Here is a 14,514-nt window from a genome sequence, read left to right on the forward strand (position 1 = left end):
ACCAGTAGTTGTGATAACCATTGAAGCCTATTTATTTATTTTTATATTTTATGGCGCATAATGTACATATACATACATACATACATAAACTTTATTTACCTCGAATTTAAGAGTAGCTGTAAGCTAATATCTTCGAGTGATTAAAATAAAGTAAAAGGAATAAGCTAAACTAGAATGAGTGAATAATAAACATTAGTGTTGATAGATATTTACATATTAACATTATCAAATATTATTCACCGAATGCAAATATGCCGTCCAATTTGAGTTGCCATTGTTCTGGACTGACTAGCCTCTCACACATGTAATAATCCTTTTGTATTTCCACGTGAAGACGAGGCTAGTCAGTCCAGAACAATGGTAATTCAAATTGGACGCCATAGTTGCATTCTGTGTATTATACTACTAAATTCAGTATAGTTACACAAAGGAGTCATACTGAAGTAATTGGGGCCGAAAGTCTGGGAAACTGGAAGTTCTAAAGGTGTCTGGGAGAGAGTTCCATAAGTTAGCAGCTAAGTAAGAGAAAGAGTGAAGGCCATATGTTGTAGTTTTAGGTTTTGGAAGGGACAAGATGTAATTGCCACGTAAGTTATAGGACGTAGATCTAAACGTAAACATATCATTGAAATATCCTGGATAGTTAGTAAAAAATAAACTCTTGTACAATATGATTAGAAAATTCTGTAGGCGTCTGGCTTGAAGAGATTTTAAGTTGACCTTATCCAGTAACGTATTTTACAAGGATTCATAATCTTGTAAAAGAAACCTTAAAATCCGCTTGTTTTTAAGGCCTCCACTTTACCAGAATTGCGGATGTAAAAGTGTAAATTTCTGGGTCCACCAGTAATTTTAATAGCTATTAGAGTCTATTTCTTTATTTCTATTCAAAACAGTACGGAGAATCTGCATGTAAATCTAGAGAGCGGAAGGGTTAACTGAGGCTCGATTTCTCTCGACCTTCGCATTCGGATGAGCGCGGGCTCACCACTCTGAACAGTGAATGGCAATTAAGACTTTTTTCGAAAATATCACTCCTCCCTTCATACATTGTAAAATATTACCTTTACACGTTTCTCCTGTGTAGTGATATCGGCATCGGCACCTAAATCCGGGAGCTCCCGCTAAATTCACACACTTTCCCCTATTTCTACAAGGCCAATTACCCGAGCATGATCCCGCGGGACGCAACGGGTGATCAAAGTGCACAGCATCGGGTGACAAGATCAGCTTTTCAGGACAAAGATAACGACTCACATTGTTCAACTCGCACATCTTGCTGGGAAATTTATAATTGAAGCTATAACAGCTCGCATCCCGGTCACATGTTAAAATACACGTTGTAAGGGATTTCCCTGATGTTATCTTGAAAGTGTGACCAATCAGAAGATAGTTTCTTATGGACAAGACCGTTTTGCAATCATCCAGTCCAGCAGTGGTCGAAAAGAATAAAAATACGAACGCATGATATAAAGACATTGTAGGTCCTGATCGAAGAATAGAAAAATAATCCTTGTCGTAAATGAACCAGTCGAGGCGTCTAATATGGGGACAGACCTGAAATTAGTGATATTTACTTTAGATTTTTTTCTGTTATCAATAACCCTCGCCAAAAATAAAAAAAAACATCTCCCTCTATTTCTAGATAACAAACTCCCGATTAGAGATCTATGAAGTGTAGGACTGATTAGATTTACCTTTTTCCTGTAGGTGTCAAGAAAGGAAATTGATCACAGACAGGTTTAGCTTATATAAACCGAATGAAAGAATTAAATTAACCTGACCTGTTTAGTTAGAAGCGTCCTCCGTCAGATCTTTAAGCCATGAGCAAAAATTCATTCTGAAATTCCCTCAGGCTTACTTTCTTAAACGTAAAGCAGGTAAAGTGATCAGTAAGACTTCAGAAAACGCTAATAAACGCGAGCTACTGAAAATGAAGATTTATGTAATCATACGATCTTCCAAATGCACACCGAAAACTAAACAAAAAATGAAATAGGCCATTTATTTAGCTGCCCAGGTGTAGCTGTTAACAATGTGACTGAAAATTGATCAGGGACAAATAAATAGTGAAACTCAATTGTTTCTCCTAATTAAGTTATTCTGTGTCGTGTTTATTTTACAAACAATGAAGAAACCATTGCTGAATTGCAGCTGTATTCGTGTATTGTGTTATGTTTCATTTGCTGCTTTCAACCTTCGTAACTCAGGAAGAAAACATCTTTTAATTATAAACATAAGAGAGGAAATGGGTTTTTTTATGTTTCTGCAAACCATTAAAAGAAAGACGTAGACGTATGAAGTGTTGTTGGTTTTGTAGCGTCGATCAATTCAGAAGTTTACATCGTCCCCTGGCTACCCCTAGGCATTTGAACGTTTGAAGATTGGTTCCTTCAAATTCCCTCGGGGGGGGGGGGGGGGGATTGCTTTCAAATGTTCCACTTTAAATCTTTTTATACAACGATTCAGTTGTGTAATCAACGAGTGTTGTAGAATTTAGCACAGTCACGTATTAGTTTTTGTTACCGCTGTTAAGTTTTTCGCTTATAGGCAACATTCTGCAATGTGAAAATGTTCTTCGAGGCCATTTACTCCCGAAAGCGGACTCTGTCATCAAAACACGTATATTCCGCTGGTTCAAATATTCATCCCATCTAGCCAAGTTTCAAATTTTCCACCCCCAGGGCTCGAACGCAAGGGGGGATGTTTAAGCGTAGAAACTAGGAGAAACAAATGAAGGAAAACTGGTAACAAGAGAAAGTCGCCCCACTCAGGAGTACAATGCTTTGGGAGGAACGTCAAGTGAATCAAAATGATTGAGGGGACACTTCATTGTTAGGATGAACAAGTTCTGATAACCTTTGGAAATTTCTTCAGCAAAATATACCAGGGAAACGAAATTCGAACAGCATGATCTTCAGTAAAAAGTTCTTTCGGTAATCCTATCATGGCGAAACAAAATGCGGTCTAGATCCTGTTTTACCCAGCAACACAACTAACTAATAACCACTTTTCAGCGCACAAACATCCAGCAATGTAGACATCAAATACATTCTTATCATTATTCCAGGGGCTCAGAACCTATATGTCCACAACCTACATCTACGGTTACGGTATACGGTTATTTAAATTCGACTCAAATTTTTCCGTTTCTATGGCATCGTTCATTTCTTTGTATCAGTGAAACCAGCAGTAAAGCTGTTGTGGAATCGTCGCCAATGTCAGAATGCGGTGGTGTTCTGACATGATCAACAGGCCCATGTTTTCAAGGTAGACTCGCAGTCTACATTGCTAAATGATAATTTCAATTAACTCTTCAACGGGGTAGTTTGTATACTTAGGCAATCTCTGACACGAATGATCGAGCTTTTGTACTCGATCTTTCTGTGTTTGGTATCAGGCTTGCAATCTTCCCCATTTTTCTAACTATACTTGTGTAAAACTCCTCGAGAATCTCTTTCAACTTCCTAGCCGGACTTCCTGATAGTCCGACGCTTTGGAGCCTGTTTGCTTGTACCTTGTTGGGTATTTTTGTTGCAACATTCTCCTTCAAACTCTGCATTAAAACCTTGTTATTTTCTCATCACCTATTCGTCATTTCGTTTTGTTATGCTTTCGCGACTTTCCTTTCAGTCAATTCAGTGTTTACTTTCTTGACTCAGTTTCAACCTTTTGCATTCAAATTCAACTTTCAGCTAGCATTGTCTGGGATTAAATGACGTGTTTCATGCTTATTATTATCATAATAGTTCAAGTTTCCTTCTCTAATACCATCAACACAGATGCAAATTGCCTGTCATTTCCCAAAATAGACAGAAAACTGAATGTTCATAAAAACGATATTTTAGACAATAGCAACGATTCGCGAGACTCTCAAGTAATAACATCGGCGACTTTTCGTGCCCCGTATCCAATTAACTTTGCATGCGACGAGCTCCTTTTGCGAGCGACAACTTGTGTTTTTTCTCGAGTTTGATCGATTTTGAAAGGGCCACTTTCTCAACACTTGACGAAGAACCAGTTTTGCGCAGGTTCTTTAGGCTCCAGTGTAAAAAAAAAAAAAAAAAAAGAGAAAGAAGATTCCTTAATCAGCCCTTGCTGTCAAACAAGTCATTTGCGTATCCTAATGTTATGAAACGATAGATACCACTTGGGTGACTAGATTTAGAGGGAAAGTTGACTTGAAGAATTTAAAAAATTATCCTTGATGGTTAATTTTTTTTTTGTTACAGGTGCCCAGGTGACAAGCTGTTCTCCGCAATGATTGCCTGCTCTGTCACAGCTACTCTGTTATACATAACGAGACCTTCATTATAACCTCGTGGAAGTATTTCTGCTTAAATGGCACTAAAATGCCAAACCGAACAGTCGGATTTAGAACTGAAAACCACAGAGAAGTGGTCCTCTCCTTTACTGAGAGCTCTACTGAAAATACTAAAAGATGGAATGTAATAATTTTGACTCACATGAGTTCAGGGTCAACTCAGTCTTACCGGCAACTCTTACCGAAAATTGAATTCCCGAAGGATTGAGACTACTTAAGCGTAATTCGCAGTTTCTGTGCTCTCAAGTCACGAACAAATTAAAGGATCCCTTCCAACCACAATACCCTGCGCGCCTCTATTATTGTTTTGATGCCTAGTCAAATGGAAAGAACAATAAATTTGGAACGCGATTGAGGAAATTCAAGACCTCAGTGAGGCAAATGTACTCGGATGAACGAGGATTTCTTTCCACTTCACGACTTGTCCAATACCGGATGGCAGAGAAAATGGCGGATTTCACATATCGCGCGCGCAATGTATTGTGGTTGAAAGGGATCCTTTAAACTATGAATGAATGAATGAATGAATGAATGAACTTTAATAATTACTCCTAGCCCTGTAGAGGCTTTTCAGCAACTATTTACAATGGTAGACAATTTACAATTATGTCAGAAATAACTGGGTGAGTTGGTTTCAAGGTCGTTATAAACTTGTACGGTACGAAGACGTCGTAAGAAATCCTGTGGATACTGCGAACGAGACGTACAACTTTGCTTCATGTTACAATTTCGCTTCATCGACCCAGCGAGAAATTGAGAAATTACTTGAAGATAAAGATTCGGAAAATACTTAAAGAATGTATAATAAAGCAATTACTGGATGAGGTTTTTGTGATATCCGAAATAATCAAGGTCGAGGTAAGTGTTATCAGCCGAAGCCGAAGGCTTTTACCCAAGTGGTGGGCCCCAAGTATCCTCTATTAGAGGGTTAACTTGATCAAATAAATGTCCTTCGACTCTTAGTTTTTTACCCTCTTGATACTGTTCAAAAAAAATAAATGTTCAGATGAAAGGTTCGGCTAAATTGAAGATAGTTTAGAACGCAGTTTTGTTAAACAACGGCTAGATTGTATTTCAATAACCGGCCCTAAATGTTTTCCGGTTTTTTTAATCGACTTCATTTATACGTATCCAATAACTTCGCTCACTCCTATCAGAGATCATTAAGTAATTTCCCCGCACAATGCCCGCACATTGTCAATGATACCCTCAGGTGACGAGAAAAAGGAAAACATCTATAAGTGGTGATAAAGTAATCGTAATATGTTGCGAATCAAACATAGAGGACAATCCAGTAGTAAAGAGCTCATAATTTTTTTCTTTCTGTCATCAAATACCTCTCCTTCGATCATTAATAAGGCATTAAGAGTAAAAGTAAGGACGCTAAACGTGCCTTGCTGACCATGAAGTCCATGAACGATGCATCGATGCGAAATCAACCGGCCATCTCGTCAAGGTAAATACTTGCTAACTGTATTGATAGTCATTATCTAAAGTATTTACTTTGTTTCGCCGCTTAACAGGAAAAATCAAATATGGAGAACGATAGTATCCCGTCACAGTCTGTAGGTTTTGAAAAATTCAGCGAATATTTTTCAAGGCCGTAGTTTGCCCTTTTATTCTATATTTTCCAAATGCAGCTATAGCAGTGCCTTTTTAGCTTATTATTGTGTATTTCACGTCGACTCCCATCGCAGCCTATATCAATAAAATGGTAAGTAGGCTTGTACGTTGCATTAAACGAAAAGTCTTTATAAATCATTATGATGCAAACTCTTCAGTGCTCATTTGCTGAAGCATTCAACTGAAAAGTTCTTTCAATTTTTTTAGCGCAAACCAATCATTTCACTTGAGCTGTATTATAACATCATGCTCAGCACGACCACAAAGGTGATGAATGTTCTGAAATGACGTTAATTCCGTGCTTTGGAATGTTTTATGAAAAGAATCCATAACCAGCTTAATAAGCTCCAGGCGATGGCTTTGAAATGCGTGCAAATTAAAACGAAATTTTGAGGTAGGTTGCGCATCAAATAAAAGGCCGGAGATGAGGTCGATGCCTTTCTTGACTAAAAATTTTTATTTCTGTATGGACGTCAGCGGAAAACAATTCGAAGAACTCTATAAAACTTATCATTCTGAGCTTTATTACCTTTCAATGGAAACCAAAAGTTAGTAGGTCTGTCTTTATATTTCAAAGCCTTAGGGTTTTAAAATTGTAAACGAATAGGAAATTTTATAATGAAAAGCGAGGTTTTTTAGTTTTTTTTTTAATCAATTCACTGGAATTCGTTCGAAAACGAACCGATGAACAAATTTGAAGTATGGATGACGTTTTTCTTTTGATATTTTCTCTAAAAAGTAGAGTACTGCTTGTATTTCCTCTCTTGACTAAATAGCGAGACATTCTTTACATCACATATTTTAAATCCATATTCCATTGGAATATCCCTTGTAGTGATGTAGTCATTTTCTAAATTACAGTGCATTCAAATTGTACATGATATTATGATATAAAATTTCGGACAAGCGTTCAATTCTGGTAAAAGTATATTTGCTCTTTGCACGGTAGAGAGATCGCACTTCGCTAAAACAAACCTAAAATTCATTAGTAATTTAATACATATCTTTCGTAATAATTAATTTCTGCACAAATCTACATCTCTTGCTCGTATTTTCGTAAATTAATAAACAACGTAGATAACAACGTCTTTTGTAGAGAATGGTCGTGGACAAATTATGAAATAGCACGTTGGCAGCATTTATCATGATAAAATATTCACTTTAACGAAGCAACCGATGATTCAAACTGGCACTGCAGAGGTATTTTGCGGAGAGAAAACACACACAAATCGAAATATATCCACGTTCAGTGTTATTTCATGATGGTTTAGATCAGCATTGGTATCCTGAGTTATTTCTCACATCGAAGTAAAAGCAGTAGCTAAAAACGGTTGCGCGAGTTGATTGGGGGCGAAACTTCTTACGCGCTTTTGATCATATCTGCATGGAAAAGGCACGTTATAAATTTTTAATTATTATTACGCCCGTCGAAGACTCGTTTTAAACCGTTATCTTTTCTTTAAGGTGTACTTTTTGCTTTTGTTTTTTTCTTCCGTAGCGAGCCATTATCTCGTGGTCTCTGTAAATTCTACGGTAGCTTAGCACTGAGTTGCATAAAGAGTGACACGTGAAGTAGTACTTGAATTACCATAATAACCAGGTTTTCACTCGAAGAGTTTGACGTAATTCCACGCCAAACCGTTATTTTAAGTACAAGCCCTTTTTCTCGTGGGTTGTTACATGTCATCCCATACGACTTAGTATCTTTACGGTATTTTTTAGCGTATTTTCGTATTTTCGTAAATTAATAAACAACGTAGATAATAACGTCTTTTGTTCAGAATGGTCACGCGAACAAATTATGAAATAGCGGGTCGGCAGCATTTTATAACGATAAAACATTTACTCTAACTAAGCAACCAATAATTCAAACTGACACTGCAGCGGTATTTTGGGGAGAGAAAACACACATAAATCGAAATATGCCCAGTGTTATTTCGTGATGGTTTAGATCAATATTGGTATCAGTTATTTTTCTCACACCAATGTAAAAGCAGTCAGCTGAAAACGGATTGTGCGACTTGATTGGGGGCGAAACCTATTGCGCCCGTCGAAGACTCGTTTTAAACCGGTATCTTTTCTTGAAAGTGCACTTTTTTGCTTTTACTTTTGTTTTATTGTTCTCGTATTGAGCTGTTATTTCGTGGCCTCTGTAAATTCTACGGTAGCTTAGCACTGAAATGCATAAAAAGTGACTCGTAAAGTAGATACTTTAATTGCCATAATAACCAGGTTTTCACTCGAAAACGTATTTCCTCGTCAAACCGTCATTTTAAGTACACGCCCTTTTTCTCGTGGGTTGTTACATGTCATCCCACACGACTAAGATATGAGCCTCGTCATATACCTTTAAACTCATTGGGTTTGAAAAAGAGGCAATAATACTGAAGTTCAAGAAGGAACACGGATGGCTCAAGATGAGGAAGATTAAAACAAATTTAAAAGAGACCGAGTTGAAAAATTTAGCCAGATTTTTAAGACTCGTGAGCAATCATTTTGCTTATTTAAACGTATAAGTTACACACGGTCTCTGGCGTGTCAATAAAACGCGCCATTGTTCGCCGGGTTTAAAGACAGTTGCCGATGGACATGTCTGATGAATGACTGGGAGATAACAACTTTCCAAGTACGTCAAGAAAATACTCAGTCTAACAAATGCAAAAGGTTCTTATTAAAAAAAAAAAAAAAAATCAAAAACAAAACACGCCTAATGTAAGGTAAATAAACGAGGAATTTTTGTACGTGATACAGGAGGCGGTCCACTGCAGATAACGGGGAAATTGCGTCATTGTAGAGGGATTTTTCAACCTAGCTGCGTGTCGTTCTTGAAGCGGAGTGAAAATTTTGGATCAGTGCAGAGCTGGTTATTGGCAATCCTTTGCCTACTCATATATAAATCGTGATTTCATCGAAGAAAGTAGTGCTCTCTTTCCGCGACTTTTCATTTCGTTAGAGTTGCGTCAAGAGCGAATATGGACAAATTACTGTAACAATACAAGCGCCCAAGAACTAATAAACAACAAAAGTTACCTTAGCGTAAACAACGCCCATCTTATTATAAAGTAAGCCACTGACACGTTCACAAGCTTACAACTAGTATAAGTTCAGTTTGAACCGAGGTTTAGCCCTAAGCTGTGCTTTGCTGTGTCACGGTGAGGTGAAAGAAGAGATAAGAGTTTTCAGCTTTTCGTCCGAGTGTTTGGCGAAGAGGTTAGTTAACGCATTTAGAACACTTTTTAAGAGAGAAAAAAACATCGTTATATCCTAGAAGGACAGAAACGGCCAAACTACCGATATTTCGTACGCCTTTAAATTGAAACAACCAGTTGTGGATTAGACAAAACCTCATTATTTTGTTTATGTATTGGAAAGAATTGCAGAAAGGACCCCAAAATGTAGATGTTTCATCTTAAAAAGGCTCCTCCACTTTTCTGTCAAGTTGAAATCGTGTTGTACTTTGTTGTATATATTCTTTGCATTCTTGCCCTATCGAAAACTCTCTTATTCAGTTTATAATGCATCATAAATGAGAATCTTTTAACAAATATAGCACGGGTTGAAATCTGAGGGTTTAGCCAAACTTGCCCACCATTCTCCTTCTTTTCAAGGACATAGTTTGCTTTAAGTTTCTATATTCTCCAAATGCAGCTGTTGCAGCAGCTTTTTAGATTATTATTGTGAATTTTGCGTTGACTCTTATCGTAAACTGATAATTTGGAGCTCAGTTGTATCAATCAAGTTGTAGATAGTCTAGTGCGTGACAAATAACGAAAAATCACTTAAAACATTACGAATCAACTCCTTCAATCCTCATTTGTTGAAACATTCAACTAAAAACTTCTCTCATTTTTCGGTGCCAAACCAATACGCCTTTTGCTGTTCATTTACGCAAAATATACATTCATTTACGTAAACAGTTGAAACTATACGGCAAATATACATTCATTAGCACTTCCATTGCGTTTTTGAGACATTCCTGAATAATGCAATTTGCATAGAGACGCACAATCAATAGCCCTTATCGCATTTACGCCCACTGTACGAGAGCTCAGCGGATTTTGAAGTTTCGAAAAGAGGCTATCGGGTCACACAGGTAAAACTTTCAAGTAAAATTGAAGCAAACGGCTACGTTTGGAGGCATTTTTATTCATTTTATTAAGGATACAGCGTGTTCTCGTCATGGTTAGACATTGTATTGCGAATGGGTGCAACACTCTATTCAGTGAATCGGCAATTGACGAGATCCACAAGATTAGGATCGAAACCGCGGTCTTGCCAAACACGTTCAACTATACGTACGTTCAACTATCAAACTAGAGGCGAACAAAACGCACATAAAAAACCTCTCAAATAAAGAACTTACAAACGACCAAACTAATTTACTGGCAAAAGGGCTTAAATTCATTCCAACACCCGCTACAAAACAAAAACAGATCAGACAACAACTATTGTGTGACTTTGATCAGTTCGCAAGGAGAATGTGTCTGATTTACACATTCCGAGGGGAGGACAAAAAAACCCATCCCTGCCATATCAAATTTACATGGATACCACCAATACAAAAATCAGTAGCCCTTGAAAGCTATTTAGAAAAAGTTAAAAGTGACCTTTCAGAAATAGAAATTACAAAGCCAAAAGGTAATTTGCTTCCGGCCGAACGCAAGGCGCTGAGTGCATGAGTGCATTTAAAGACTTTAGAAAGATAATCCAAGGCCGTATCTTTGTATAGTCGCTCCCGCTTATCTTCACTTTTCTGTTAATTTCTACTGATATGTTACATAATTATATTTCTAAATACTGTGTACTTTAGTATATTTTAGTATAGTTAGTATTTTAGATCTTGTACAGATATATGTATGAATATATAAAGATAATCTCCATTTTATGTTTTCTCGAAGATATTAGCTCCAACAAGCTACTCTAAAATTCGAGATGAAATAAAGTTTACGATGATGATGATGATGGTGATGAGGGCCTTGAAACGTGACTCTGAGTTAAACCTCAAAAAGGCCGACAAAGGAACAACAACCGTAGTCATGAACAAACGCGACAAAATTTTGCCGTTCCTTAGCGAAATGACAGCCATTCTTTCAATCTTCCTTTCGTGATGCCAGGACAATTACCACTTAGAATTTTAACCTTTTCCTCGGCAGAAAAAAACGCAAATTCCAGAGTTATATGGTCAGACATGGTGTTTCTCGAAACATTGACCCGATAGCCTCGTCCTGAAACTGTAACTCCGCGTACCCTTTGCATTGCAGACACAATCATTCCTTCGAAATTAATGGTCCGGCAATCATTAACGTGAACTGACAAACATGTGTGCAGTAAAACAATCAACCAGGGAAAAAGAAATTTCAAAATTACAGTGTACTGTATTGTAGTGTTTTGTAATTATCCTTCAGTTTATTCATTATTTAAACATCTTGGAATGTACTTTTGCATAAACTTGTACCACTGTCCACAGTTAGCAGCCGTGATAGTGCCAATGTTTCTTTCTGCAGGGCCTGTAGTAGCAACTGAGTAATTAAAAATTTCCTAACGCGATTCCTTGTCGTCTTGTTCTGTTGTTCGTCTCTTCTTGCTGCTCTGGACAACTTATGTCCGCTTTTAGGGTTGCTTTTAAGGCACTTATTACTTGCTCCACGATGTTAAGAAAAGGGCTCTGTCTATATGCTATAGTGCACCAATGGACACGTTTTTCACTCAGCATTTCTCGGTGAAATGAATGGACAAAGATTTAACGACTTTCTGTCACAGGCAAGGCTAAATTTCAATACTATGTCTCTAATACGCCATTGATTGTCAAACTATGCAATGATTTTCTATTGGTGTTAATGATTAATTGCATTGCGCGAGATTGAAAGTATATTTGTTATCTTTGATTGTCCAAAAGTGCACTTGCTCATTCGCTGATGCTAGTGAATGGTACTACATATGCAAATAGCGTAAAAGTTCGTTCTCGATAATGAAGTTCATGGAAGTGCTAATGAATGTATATTTGCCCTATAGTTTCGACTATTGAGGTGAATAATGAATGTATATTTTGCGTAAATGAACAGCAAAAGGTGTAATTTCGTCAATTTCGTCAAAGGTGTAATTTTCGTGTAAACATCATGCTCGGTACGACCACAAAGTTGATGAATGTTCTAAAATGATGGGGTCGATACCGTACTTTGGAGTGTTTTATGAAAAGAATCCACAGCTAGTTTAACGAGCTCCAGGCGATGGCTTTGAAATGCATGCAAATTTAAATGAAATTTTGAAGTGGGTCGCTTATCAAATAAAAGAATAAAGGCTGATAGTTTCGAAAGAAACTGTTTGGCGCTGCGTCGGTGGAGTAACGAAATAATTTGGATATATCAACAAAGTTGAAATGGTAAATTGGCCACCGTAACGATTACAAAAGCTGACGTTTCGAGCGTTAGCCCTTCGTCGGAGCGAATAGAGGAATTGTGGGTTGTGTGTGCTTTTAAAGGCAGAAAATGGAGCTATGTTATTGGTGGGAACATAGCAACGAGAAAAACATGAATAAAAGCGTTCGTTGATCCCTGTGGGATTTAGACTGCCGGTTTGAAAGATGAGCTTTTGTTCAAGATTTTTACGGCTTTCTGTGCTACCTAAGTGTAAGGAACGACCACAGATTGCCATATGTTGCTTAGAATGATTAGGTAAATTAAAATGTCTAGCGACTGGTTTCGATGTGTCCTTGTCATTCCTTTCCACGTCTCGAAGGTGTTCTCGGAATCGGTCACCTAGTCTTCTGCCTGTTTCGTCGATGTATATCTTTTTGCAATAAGTGCAAGTTATGCAATATATTACATTGGCGGAGGTGCACGTGAAGTGATCGGTGATCTTAATGGATCGTTTAGGTCCCGATATTTTATCAGTGCTGTGAATGAAAGGACACGTTTTGCATCGTGCACGAGCGCATTTAAAAGTGCCTGGTTGGTCATTAGTCTGAAAAGAACTTCTGACCAAAAAATTGCCTATGTTTTTGTCGCGTTTGAATGGAATGAGTGGAGGCTGCGAAGAGATAGTGCTTGTCTCTGGATCGTTTTGAAGTTATTTAAAATTTTTAAGAATGATGGATTTAACTGAGTGGTTGTGAGGGTGAAACGTGCGAGTGAATGGAATGCGGTCGGAATCTTCCTCATGCGACGTTTATAGTGCTTAATGTCGATCAATAAGTTGGGCGCGGTGGTAACCCGCTTGAACGACAGAAACAGGGTAACCACGTTTATCGAAGAACTGGCACATTGACTCTGATTTGTGGTGGAAATCAGAGTCATCACTACATAAACGACGAAGTCTTAGAAACTGAGAAAAAGGAATGGAATTTTTAACGTGAGATGGATGCGAAGACGAATATAACAAGTAATTGTGCGAGTCTGTAGGTTTGTAATACACACTAGTACATAAACCGTTACCTTCAATTGAAACTTTGATGTCTACAAAGGATAAAGTCGGAATTGTCAGAAATTTCACATGACAATGAAAAATGTGACTCAAGGGAGTAATTTTCTGAAGAAACTGTGATGCTGCGCCGATGGGGGTATCAAGGTGATCAACTGAGTTTATATTGTAAATTGGCCTCCGTAAAGGGTTTCAAAGCTGACGTTTCGGGCGTCAGCCCTTCGTCAGAGCGAAAGGACGAAGCGCTCACACTTGAAACGTCAGATTTGAAACCCTTAACAATGAAAAACGTGTTCTGTTTCGAAGCACGTGCTATAGGTGTATAAATGACTGGAAGGTCGCGACTTTTTACGTATGTCATGCAAAAAGTTCTTAATTTAAAAAAAAGCAAGCCTAATGAAAGGTCAATGAACACTGTATGAGGAGCCAATGTGTTTATGGTCTATTGGGAACAACCAGAGCCCAGAATCCAAACCCGGCATCATGCATCAGAGTTAGCACATGATGAAGTGCGGATGAATCAAACACTCAATCAGTCGAAGAAATAAGGGTTCTCCGTTCTGTTAGCTAACCAGAACCTTCTAGGCTTTCAGCAGCTTATCTTGTCCTGTCATTCAAGTTATTATTGCGTCCAAAAATAACTCCAAGAGTGTAATGTTTCATTTTTTATCATTAATATTAATTTCGATCAAATCTCTTCCGATTTACGAGGAATTTTTGTTCGTAATAGAGGAGGCGGTTTATTTCAAGCGCGTAGAAATTCGATGCAGTGCATCATTGTTGATGGATTTTTCAAGCTAGTTTTGTAGACGCTCTAAAGTCCTGTGTAGCATTAATTGAACTAAACATGCGCGTACTGAGTTTTTGAGCTGGAAACGGAAACTTTTACATTAGTGCAGAGCTTAGCATTCCTACAGATGAATATTGATTTAATCCAAAAATTTAGTGTTCCGTTTCTAAACTTTCCAGTTTGTAAGCAGAATTTGCTTCGCAGTTTGCGTCAAGAGGCCGGGATAATAAATAAATTGCTATAACAATACAAACTGCCTAGAAACTACTACTACTACTACTACTACTACTACTACTACTACTACTACTACTAATAATAATAATGATAACATTTATTGATTTGTATTGCGCAAATATTCATC

The 14,514-nt window shown here is 37.7% G+C and overlaps 1 protein-coding gene across 1 annotated transcript in view; it reads right to left on the minus strand.

Annotated features, from left to right (window-relative positions):
* The window catches only part of LOC148727462 (retinoschisin-like), a 9,635-nt gene extending 8,081 nt beyond the window's left edge, over window positions 1-1,554 (minus strand). Inside the window, exon 1 of the mRNA XM_088726514.1 lies at window positions 1,065-1,554. Coding sequence (XP_088582640.1) covers window positions 1,065-1,479 — 415 coding nt within the window. The 5' untranslated portion in view covers window positions 1,480-1,554. The remainder of the gene's footprint in view (window positions 1-1,064) is intronic.
* Window positions 1,555-14,514: the final 12,960 nt, after the last annotated feature.

This window comes from Stylophora pistillata, chromosome 7 (genome assembly GCF_964205215.1).
Source record: "Stylophora pistillata chromosome 7, jaStyPist1.2, whole genome shotgun sequence".
Taxonomy (NCBI): domain Eukaryota; kingdom Metazoa; phylum Cnidaria; class Anthozoa; order Scleractinia; family Pocilloporidae; genus Stylophora; species Stylophora pistillata.